The following is a 12,425-nucleotide window of genomic DNA, read 5'->3' on the forward strand; positions in this document are numbered from 1 at the left end:
GATAATGGTGTGTGTATATAGACCATTGTGTCAAATATCAGTTATCCGATGATATTATCTGATAATGGTGTCAAATATCCGTTACTCGACATCAATTATCAAATCGTTGTGTTACATGAATCACAGTATCAAATATAAATAAGTAATATTCTGTTTTCAGAAAAAAACCCTGAAAAATTAATGTTTATCAAAAAAGTTGGAAATAGCCATTGAAGACATTGGTTTATCTCGTCCACTCCTTTTACCCAACTATTGAACGTGAATCACGGCAGTGTACATGGTAAGCTCCGATCATGGATAGCAGTGACAGGAAAATGCTCGAGTCCCTGTAAAGTCGTTTAAATATTATTTAACAAAAAATGATTTCAACTAAATTGCTTTGTGTAAACACAGTCCCTCATGGGCTATTCAGCTGTGGGACTATTCGCCCCATAGACGAGTGTACATAAGCGAGAAAAAATGGGGCGAATAGTCCCAGAGCTGAATAGCCCACGAGGGACTGTGGTGTAAACGTATGATACGTTTATCTCTTTGGGATAAGGACAAGGCACTGAATGACCTTGTTTCAAACATGTATCTTAGCTCGGATGAACTATCAGACTCATAGTATTTAGTAGATCAAGTCGTATAGAGAGGATTCTACATGGCAACCAGACCTCTAAGCACATCCAGCATTTTGTATCATCTCTGACACAAGAAACTCTATACGGATCTTCTACAGATTCGAAACTACAAACAATGACATATTTACAAAAAGAGACCTCAGTGTTTTGAAGTTACGTCACATGCTATTCCTATAGGTTGATAAGCCACACTCTAATATTGTCATTATGATTAGCAATTGATTATTAAATATGTTTATCTCTTTTGCTCGTATGACGTCAATTATACCTTTTGAAAACACTGTACAGTGTTTCATAGTTTAAGATGGCGGTGCTTGCACAGATATGACTGAGCAAATATCCTGCCTTATCACTTTCTCCTGTGTCGTTTTGGAAGTCTGGGCTTCAACCCCTCTCCTCGAAGTATTTTGGCGATTTCTCTGTGGCGTTCTTCGATTGCTGTGTCCAGGGGGCTCACTCTCCTCACGTCAGTGGTGTCTGCTTTAGCTCTGTTCTGCAACAGGAGTCTGACCACAGACGCGCTACCGTAAAACACGGCCATGTGCAGTGCCGTCCAGCCGTTGTGATTCTTTCGGTTGATGTCCCTTCTGAGAGTTGTCCTGAGTAGAAATTCCACCACATCGTACTGCCCCCAACGCGCTGCCCTGTGCAAGAGCGTATCACCCCAGTCATTCAGTTTTGTAACGTCGGCTCCATGCTGGATGAGCATCTTGACTGCTTCAAGTTTACCACTCACGCAGGCTGTATACACCGGTGTGTTCCCGTAAACGCCCGGTACGTCCACTTTTCTGGTGTTCGCACATAGGGCAGACATTGATTGGAGATCTCCCTTCCTGGCCGCCAGGTGCAACCGACTTAAACTCTGCGTAAAGATATTGTGAACTTCGATCATGTTCGACGTCGCCTTGTGTTGGAACTTGTCTGCGATTTCAACCGCCGTCATGCCGCTGTACAGCCTTGACTGTGAGCCCACTCTCATTACGTACAATGCCTCGTAATCGCAGACGGCGTAGAGGGGTGCAACCAACTTGTATCGGTTGTGCACTGCAACAAGGTGCAGTAGGTTTAAACCGTCTATCATATCCATGCCATCTTCCGTCTTCAAGAGTTCGGTCATCGTGAATATGTCATCGTTTCTGATAGCATTTATCAGGTTTCTGTGTCTTTCTGACTTTTCATAACTTTGTTGGTTTCCAAGGTGGTGTGGAACTTCTGCAAAAAGGGCATTGCCAAAAATTTTTTAAAATGTATGCATCATATGCATATGACCGGTGTCTGACGTATGGTCAGGAGATAATACAGGTAAGATTCTATGGTGTCCTACAGCACTATACGCAATAAAAGCATTTACTTTAATAACAACATTTTGGGCATTTTTCCTGAGAAGCAAAATGTGATTGGCGAGATAGTACACATCGTAAATAATGGCATTAGTGCTTTTGATATCTTTTTTAATTGTTATACACCATTCATAAGATTTTAAGGAGATTTTGAAAAGTTCTCTATATAAATGTAAATCTTATTGATACTTTATAAAGTTTTTGAAAATTTAAATAAAAAAATGGAGGCCACCTTATGATGCTAAAAAATTGGGGGATTACTACTTTGAAATCAGGGAAGAAAGTGACACATTTTCGTTCCGTCAGTATTATAAAACTGCTTCTGTGTTACATTGTGATGTTGCTGAAAAAGGAGCATATCATGGGAGAATTCGTATGAAACCTTATCAAACACCCTTATGGTGAATTTCTCGATGAGAAAAAAAATTGGGGAAGTACACCAGCGTATGGTTTGTAACCTGCGATTGTGATCCAACCAAACCAAACGGCTCGCGGCAATGCATGTGTATCTATCTCTAAATGCGGACCTACCTGAATTATTACTTTGATTGGTTGATGATTTGTCACGTGTCTCATGTAATGTGTGCCCGGAGGTGATGATGATGCTTTCATCAGATTCTGAGGTCTTGACTGCTGGTGTTGTGGTCTCCTCATTTTCCATCGGTTTCCCTCCACAACCACGTTCGATGATGACATCTTCCGCCTCTTCCTGCTCTGAATCCCGTTCTTCTATTTTCCCAATGACCATTTCATTGTGGTCCCCTATCTGGAGGTGCATGTCTCCATGTACATGGGTGGGTCCTAGAATACAGAATTGCATGCAATTAATTTTCCATTCTCTTTCATTCTCGTTTGTTTGTTTGTTTGTTTGTTTGTCAGTTTGCAATGGCCATTGTGGTGAAGATTGAAAGATGAAATTAAATGATATCTTCAAAAATTTATCGGAAAATGTTATACGGTCACCCCCCCCTTCAAAACCTGCCTAAAATGACATCAGCTCATGTATACAAAGGCCGTTAATTATAAATCATCATATCGAATAGTTAAAATTGTCTTATTTTTATTATGGTTGGTCAGCATTGGTTTTAGATCAGTTTCTTTTATTCTTGCATATGGATACTTGCTAACTGATCAACCCTTCCTTAAACCTCTATGTAAGACTTAATTAATATCGTGGTGATTGACTGTGTTGATAAAAAAATATTGATATGTTGATGTGGAAATTTAAATGGTTATTCAGTAATGAAAGATACAATGAATCTGCCAATTTTATTCTTGGAATAAAATAAATAATAGCTACCGTTACAGTTATCTAAATTTGGACCAATCAATCTTGGGATATGGGTAATCAAAAATGAAAAAAAAAATGAATTTCAAAATTGACTGAAAATATATAATAGAAGATTGTACCTTCAATCTACCCACTTTAAAATCAGAATTAGTATGATTGCAGATAGAAAGTGAATCAAAATCCTGAGGAACAAAGTACAAGCAGGTCTGATTTGTGGAATATTGGAAAACTTTGCACAAAGCTAAATGCCTGTACCACAGTAACTTTCACTTCTCTACCCTGATCTATAACAGTCGCTGTATAGTGTATGAGTTGAGATGCATGAACACTCTCTATTGACAATAAGTAGTTATTATCAGAGTTGGATACTTGAACAATATTTACAGGCAAATTTTGCAGACAGGAATATCAAGATTTCATGCTTTGGCAGTGAACAAAAGACTATAGTTGACGTTTCTTTACGGCAGTATGCACCTCAAAAGTGAAAGACTTAAAAATTTGCTAAAACTTTCATATTGAATCCTTCAATCATTCTCTTTCGAAATCAAAAATAAAAATCGGGGTCACCATGCAAATTTTGGTACTAGAGAAACAAATAACACAAGATTGCCGATATTTGAAATTCAAAATGGCCGCCATCCCTGTTCTAACTCTATTGAGAAATAAAAATTTTCAAATTTCGAAAAACTAAGCTAGTGAAAAGTTTCCTTACACCAAGAGCTTTAAAATGAAGCCCCACAAGTGGTAGATCAGAAAAAAATTGTAAAAGTTTTTGAGTCCGAATGTCTGTCCCCGAGTTGCGTTTTATAAGACGGAGCACTCCGATCTGCTTTGAGTGCCAGTGTACACAGTCCATTGAGGGTCTAGTCTCATTACAGAGAAGGCTATGATGTTTTATTGAATACTTACCAATCTTACACTGTGAGACAGTGTGCTGTATTTTCTGACTTTCATTTAGCAGGGCACCGGTGAGCCTCTCGATTATTGTATCAAACGGTAAGGTCATCCTCGCTGAGAATTTAAGGAGATGATAAGAAACGTATGTTTTGTCATTATTCTTACAAATTACTCACTTAATACGGTAAATAAGGGTATTACAGCAGCATGCATTTGGTGTTCAGGGGCTGTTTAAATTCTTTTATATTAAAGATAGCAAAATTTGCAAGGCCTAAGCAAAGCCTAGGCTCTTTAACGAATAATCGAATACGACAAAAGAAACTCTAAACTTGCTGTTACATGTAATTTACAAAAGTGATAATGTTTATCATGTCTGTTTTCTGTGTCTTTTTGTTTGAGCAAGTTCTTCATTGTACCATAGTAGACTCATAGAGGCTGGTTAGCAGAGACCATTGGATATATATGCTTGTATATGGTTGTTGAATTGGCAAAAGCTGGCAATCATGACTCACACATAATTTTACAAACTTACATATAATCTCAGACTCCATCTTTTTGTAGAAGTTCTGGAATGTTTTCTCTGACATCATAACGTCCATGCTCAACCTGTTGCTTCGCACAAAGTTCTTCAAGTCCTTCTCAACACTGCCCTTTCTGATCAAAGGTCTGTCTGAGTCTGGTTCAATGTCACTATCACTGCCACTGGTGTGAGTTTCACTGTGTGAATCAGAGTGCCCATCTGGTTCGGGAACTTTCAACGTGGTGGTTTGTTCTTCTTTTGAAGGACTGCTGGACTGTCTTGGTGGGACGTCTAGAGTTTGTTCATTTTGCAAATCCTTCCTTGAAAAATGTAGACTTGACTCTGATTCGAATTGTGAGTTGGCCTGAACCACTGGTTCGGATTTAATGAAGTTTGTGAGATTTTCTGTTTGTGAGGAAGCATGGATCGTTGTTCTGTGCACGTGACATCTACAACAACAACCGTTCAGCGAGTCTAGTACAGGTGTATCTGTTTGCACGGCTGTGTCTCTAAAGGTCGGCGCCTGGGGTGCCATTAGATGCTGGCGATGGCCTTGTGAACCCGTCATACCTTCAAAGCGCTTGGTTAGATTTGAGATGTGGGTCCCCTTGTACTGTCGCTGCAGGTCAATTTCTGACATCGTGGTGATGACACTAGGAGACGGCCAAGATCAGAGACGAATTTGGTAGTTGCAGAATATCCTTTTCAAATGGTTTTCTTGTTATTTTACTCCTATCATAAAACAAAAAATATATTCAAGTTACTGGCTACATATGTAACTCTACAACCAACAACACCCTTTACCAAATATCAAAAAAAACACGTTAAATTTTTCGCAGTGGATGGACAGCTACATATACAGATATACAAACAGACACTTGGTTTTCTATCTGCAAAGATGAAGTCTTTTCTCACAGATTCAAATAAACTAAAATAAAATTAAGTTAGTGTGTGAGAATTAGAAATGAGATTTCATGTGAAATATATAGTCAAGTGGTTTTGTTCTATGTATTCCTTACAATGAATTTAATATACTTGCTTCGATGAGTTTCAGGATAATTGGTTTTTCAATGGTTTTAAAAGATAGAGAAACCAGTATATCTATTAGGCGCTTAATATAAAATTCTTTGTTTGCCGTCCGCGTGCTGGTAGGTTTTCAGAGAAAATTAAGAAAACAAACACATTGTTACAATTATTACAAAGAAAAATATCATTTTTCCGAAAGAAACCGAATACAAAATTGCTTATGTTAATACACTTATGTTTTTTGTCTGTGCTCGGATTTTGCCTGGCTGGCGGCTGGTAGGTTTTGCAAAAATCCTAGGACGGAAAACAAAGAATTTTCTTTAAATTGCCTTACCATAATTTTACTATACGTCAATGATCTTGACAGGAGAAATAAATAAATTTCGACAAATTTCAACAAAGGGCGATATCCGTGTTTTTAAGTGTAAAGTGAATATTTAAAAGAATTTTAGGTATCCCCTCTTCCTCCCACCCAACCCAAACTCCTCAGTTACTGTCTCCACGCCACAGGAACTCCCCATAACTAAAGTTCAACATATGATTTGGTCCTTCCCACAGAAGTGTGCTATCTTTCAGGTTCATAAAGACATTTATTTCCTTTGGGCTTAAAAAATATAGTTCACAATGAACTTTGACTGGCGAGGTCGACGTATTTTCCCAAGTGCAGATTTTTGCAAATTATTTCCTCGGGCCCGCCCACTGAACGAAAAAGTTTTGTTCTCCTTCTCGTCCACTGACATGCTCACACCCACGCCCAATGATAGAATTATCTGCCCTCCCGCTACTAAACCAATTGCGAGCACGTTTTTTAATGAACAGCTTTAGTGGCCGTCTCTATCATATGCTGTATCACTTTGTATTTGACGTTATAGCACGTCTTCGTTACCGATGCAGCTGTTTGCAGAAATGGCCATGTATTTACTTTTATGTGCTATCGTGAAAAGTACAATATGTTGGTGAATTTCGTAAACACACATTTTTATATTCATTTGAACTTTGGCACACCACCCTCAAACATATCACCCCAGCTTGCACCTTGCTATCAAGCCAGTGTCCAAAAAATGTAAATGGTTAACATGACACCCGATCTTGAATAAATACAAACGCGGCTGTACTGTGTATCGCATTATCCATCATGTTGGGTGAGTTCTGTCGACATCCGCGTTCAAAAAATCAAAACGAAATAAGACTAGGGATACCGACAAGACGACATGTTATAAATCAGTGTTAATACATAGGAATGATATCAATAAAACTGTATTTTTGGCCATTAGAGTTGGGTTGTCCGTTGGGTATAAATTTGGTCAGAAAATGATTGAATACAGAAATTGATTATTCAAGCATGTCATCGAAGCTACGCATCTCAGATCCGTCTAAAAGAGAAGCGGTTCATGGTCGTTGACTCTTGGAAAGACAATACAAGTATCACATTTGTGTCCTTTCTGTATGGAAGGAAGTAGGCTGCTTGATATTGGAATAGGCTGCGGGTTCAAACCGGAAAGAAGTTAACTGAACACATGGACAGAAATCGATGGGCATTACGGTAAAACCATGTTTCTCTCGTGGGTGCCTCAAGCTCGAAATAAATCGATTACGGAATTAATCGATGGTGGTGGTAGATAAAATCGATGTACTCTGTGTGCGGTTTCCCAATATCTCTTTGTAGACATGTAATCGCCGCGTACCTTAGATAACCCCAAGCGGCAGAGCCTGCAGCCGACCGGACCGAAGAGGCGATGGTAGTTCAGTTATAGGCTGTCCCTAGACAGTGCCTAGACCAAAGTACAAACAGTAGAACATATTTGTTGACGATATGGTGCTACCAGTACCGTGGCCATGGCCTGAGAAATGTACCACAGGAACAAACCATGTGTACAGACGTACCGGTAGTCCTTTCGGGCATGACTGTGTTACAGGCCCGAGCACGACCTTCACCAAAGGCCGTGTAAGGCCATCGGGACAAATTTGTACGCGGCTTTACACATAATTCGTTAACCTCCGGTACCAGGTATACCCTTTGCACGAGGACTTTGAACAGAAGACCTACCTATAAATCTTGCCAGGCGAAAACGATCTTCAACTGTAGTGGAAAAAATTACTTCGTTGTAGAGTAGTCTTGTACAGTATAACTGTGAATAACGTAAGGGCCGATGTACCTGTATATTGGAACGCCCACAGCGAAGCTCTGGTGTAAACACGAATAGCCCGGACTTCCTGGTATGACGCTGTGTGCAAAGAGATAAGAATCCGATATACTCGGAAAAAGTCATGCCCACTCATTACATCACACCAGCCGTAAATCACGGCCGCGGTGACATCATCGTTTCCGATTTAGACCGTTGTTGATTGGCTGTAAGTTGTCAGGGCGTGTGTTCAGATGTCACGGGCTTCTGCGGTCTCTTAGATACATCTGCCTGTTTAATAAACAATACACTTTTCACCCGGAAAACTGTTTTATTTTGGAAAAGCCGTTCTCTTTTATCCAACGAGAGAAAGATTGCTTCCGGATGCAATCGTACATTACTGTATCAACATAATATGTCAGTTTAGCACAAATTTAAGTCATATCAACGCGAAAAACATATTTTGGTTACTTCACCTGCCCCTGTTGCAGACTGACGGCTAGGCTTACCCCTTTGGAGACGTCCAAGGCAAGGTAGAACGCGCCTCGGGGACAGCTATTCGGACTCTCAAATTTTACAATTCTTTCCTGATCTACCACTTGTAGCGGGTTCAGAGTAGCAGGTGATGTTCTGAGAACAATTAATCACTGTCGTAATGTTTCGAAAATCGAGAATTATGTTTTTCCCCATAGAGTTAACACGGGGCGTCCGCCATTTTGAATTTCAAATATCGGTGAAAGATGGGTAATTTGTTTCTCTGGTACCAAACTTTGCTCAGTGACCCCTGAATTTTATTAAGAGAATGGTCGAAAGTTTCATTGAGGACAATTAGAGTAGAAGTTAAAGTCTTTCACTTTCTGCCGCATACTATCTTAAGTAAACGTCGTCAGCCACTTTGTCAGCGTGTTGGCGGACAAGAATTTCCCGCCTTTTAATTTTTCTGCAGAATATTAAGTCGACGAAACAATTAAGAAATAACAGTTGTTGATTTTCAAGACAACGATGTGATGAACACAGTTCCTTTGTTGGCATTTTTAAAATGGCTTCACAGAATTTCACTATCATGCAGGTTTGCAAAGGCTCTGCTTACACAACAATGAATTCTACCCCTTTGGATTGAAGACTAAAATAGATACCTCGTTTTTTACAATGATCATTAGGCCTACCGATATATTATTGCTTTCGGTTTTGCATATTTTTGTGTAGGAAACACGGACAAATGTACCTACTGATAGTATTTTTATTTCAAGGAACACCTAGCCTGGCCATTATCGGCACTTCTCATATGTCAACGATTGCCATTGATAATACATTTAGTAATAATCTACATAGCAATTGTTACTGTTTCGAGTGACTTAGGGGCACCTGGTCAACTAGACTCGCATGGCCCGGGCATGATGCCCTTGATTTGCCGGTGACCCCGGTGGTGACACTCTCAGAGAGCACGGGCATCCATGCTCGTTCTACAAGATTTCAAGATACCTCTAATCTGGGATATTTCAACAAAAAAGACACCCTTACTTTGAGAAATATGGGAGAAAATACGACCAAAAATACCCCGGGTTTTACAAATCCAAGAGAGCCTGAGAGGGAGACGTAATATTAGAGTCAGGTCAATGCTGAATTATGATATTGTTTTCACATATATTAACACATCAGAGTATGAAATAAACTAGTTAACTTTGGAACAGGAGTGTCAAACTCATAAAATTCATTAGATTTCGAATCACAGTTTTAAACAAGATCAAAGCATAGGAAACGCACAATGAAACTTCGGTGAAGTTTGAGTGTCTGATAGATATATTTCCCGGGATACTTCAAACCTTCCTTAGGCCAGGTTTTTAGGAAAAGTACCCCTTTTTCTCGCTTTCATGGACCCGTTATAGGGAATAAAAACACCTCCTTCCCCGTGATTTTGGGAACACGCATGGATGGATACCCATTTCCCCCGACAGTGACACCACCGGGCCAGTGACGCAAAATCAAGTGCAAACTCAGGTTCGAGGTCTGGCATGCGAGACCAGAACACGGCCATCTTCGCTTGCCAAGATCGAAGCTTACATGTGAACTTATGAATATACTCTACCCAATTCAAGTGCAGCCAATACTCTAAATATATAATGGCCAGGTCAAGACCAGCATCTACTGTTTTTTACCAATTTACCCTTTAATTACAAAATGGGTAATAAGGTTTGATTGACGAACCACATGACACAGTAGGCCTATTAAGCTTATTAACGATACTGAGTTCTATCAGTATCATTAATAATACTAATAATACTATAAACCAGGCCACCTGTACGGAGACAGAAAACAAAGTGTTCATGCAAAAACATGCTGTTTAGCGATTTCTAATCGCATGGCTCCGTATCTGTTGGCAAGGAACGGAAAGGAGGGGCCAAAATTTTCAAACGTAGTGGAAGGGCATTTGCGAACAGTTCTGCACCTAGGTTACAATGTTTTCCACTGGAGTGCTGGGCGCCCGGGCTGGGCGACAGGGTAGATTGACCGCAAATCGTATCCCGGTACAGGGGGATTTGATCGCCAATATGATAAGCTTATACCCGGCTAGGCGCGATGCGCCACAGGTCCATGGAGTTGCCGTGCCGTGTAGTATGCATTTACACCGGCAACTCCGGGCACCTGTGGCGCGCGTGCGGGCCGGCAGAGGAAAATTTGACAATGCCGCAAAATGGTATTTATTTTACTTTTATTTTGCGACATTCAAAGATACAGTCGCCCCGTTTTGCGGACCTTGCAAAAAACAGGAAATCTCGCGTGTATTACAGGAATTGAGCTGGAAAAAACCTACAACACAGAAACTTTAGTGTTGCAACTGCGTATGGTACGTACCACATTTTTCAGCGTAGAGCGTCATAGATTACAAAATCTGAGAACTTGGTGCAACTTTTATCAACAATAAAATGTTGCCTCGAACGATGACTCTCCCTGTCTAAGCTTCGACTTGAAGGTAAAATTCGAAGAAAGAGAGTGAGAGAGATGTTTGCACTTTTTATCATGCACCAATAATTCTGGAAATAATTATCAGTGTTTTCCAGGATGCTCGGAAATTTCATAAATCGTGAACAGAACCAGAGGCTTGGGAAGGACATGGTGTATGTCTTCGAGATCTTCATAATGGATGAGAAAAAGAATGGAAAATTGTAATCTCAATACACGTGAGCATGTGGGCAATTTACGACCACAGTGATGATCAGATACTGAGCTCACAGAGACAGAGTGCACACTGCAACACCAAAACCATTCAAATATTCACACCATTGCGATATAGAGATAGGTTTCTTCATCGCAATCATTCTATGGTCTTCCCTTGGCTTGATGATGGAAGGGCCAAGGTCAAAAAGACTGACTCCTCTCTCGATCTCGGTGTATTTAATCAGGTTGAACCATTCCTGTAGAGCTCTGTACTGAAAGAGCAGCATCCTCCATGTATCAGTTCCGGCTGTGTGAATTAAATATCGTTCTTCCATGCCATCAAAAGCATAAATTTGCATATTCATTACATATTTACATATTCATATAGCTCAATCTGAAATTGTGCTATCTGAACAAATGAATCTTGACTGAAAAAGCCAGGTACGCTATGAAATATTATGATAGAACTTTATTCTTTTGCTTTATATCAATCACAGATTTATCAAATCGACACAATACAACAATTTTTTGCTTTTTTGAACTATGGCTTTATTGAGAAAGCACTTTTACTTCTATTGGTACGTGACTTTTCAAAACAGCACACTTAAACTTAACTGCAGGAGATGGCCTTCCATGTTTTTGCACCATATACTGCTAGCAGGGCACCTCTTTCCTAACAGTATGTTTGTATCATTGAAGGACGGGGACATGGGGAAGAAGAATTCAGCATCAAAAAAACTTCAGACATATCTGTGTTTGATGTGATAACGGTGACTTGAAACGAGACATCAAATATGGGCACTTTCTCTAGATTACACATCATTGTGCATTCCATAATTCATGGTTTGTAATCAGTGTCTGAAATTCATAGCTTCACCATCGAATCTACCGTATCTGTTGTAGCCATCGCATATTGAACTTCTGATAACATATGATCACGGTCCGGACAGTGATATGACCTTTGACTCTGAAGATTCTGATCACTTCAGATGCGTGTGTTGTGTGAAATGACACGTTTTTCTAAATAATGACAAATTTAGTTTACATAAAAGACCGACAAAACAAAGCGATGTAATCAAGAGTTGTCATGAATAAATACTTTGCGATGGCAACTGTATTTCTCCTTTGAGAATTTTATGATAGAATTTAGTCGGTGAAGCAGATGTGTCCAAAGAGGCGCAAGTTACCAGGAACAAAAGTCAATGACCACGTAATTTCTTGGTGACACTGCACAACATTAACTGAACGCAAAGCAACAACACATAGATGTCACGCCATGGAAAACAAAAGGCTATATTAACCCTCATCCTGCCAGGCTTATCACTTTTGCCATCTGCAAGGTTAGGAAAAAGCGGTATTGAGCCGAAACCTATTCATTCTTTCACCTACTCAGCTTGGAATATTACAGCAGGGTTTGTAGAAACTATGTTTATCGTATCTCTGTTCAAG

The 12,425-nt window shown here is 39.8% G+C and overlaps 1 protein-coding gene across 1 annotated transcript; it reads right to left on the bottom strand.

Moving 5' to 3' along the window:
* Nucleotides 1-758: 758 nt before the first annotated feature.
* Nucleotides 759-7,967, bottom strand: LOC139133288 (uncharacterized). The gene is made up of 5 exons (XM_070699817.1): nt 7,745-7,967; nt 4,684-5,403; nt 4,164-4,265; nt 2,495-2,764; nt 759-1,835 (listed from the first exon to the last, which is right to left on the bottom strand). The coding sequence occupies exons 2-5, from the start codon at nt 5,309-5,311 to the stop codon at nt 973-975; spliced, it is 1,863 nt and encodes a 620-aa protein (XP_070555918.1). The 5' UTR covers nt 5,312-5,403; nt 7,745-7,967; the 3' UTR covers nt 759-972.
* Between the last annotated feature and the right edge of the window lie 4,458 nt (nt 7,968-12,425).

The sequence above is a fragment of the Ptychodera flava genome, chromosome 5 (genome assembly GCF_041260155.1).
Source record: "Ptychodera flava strain L36383 chromosome 5, AS_Pfla_20210202, whole genome shotgun sequence".
NCBI classification, from domain to species: Eukaryota; Metazoa; Hemichordata; class Enteropneusta; family Ptychoderidae; genus Ptychodera; species Ptychodera flava.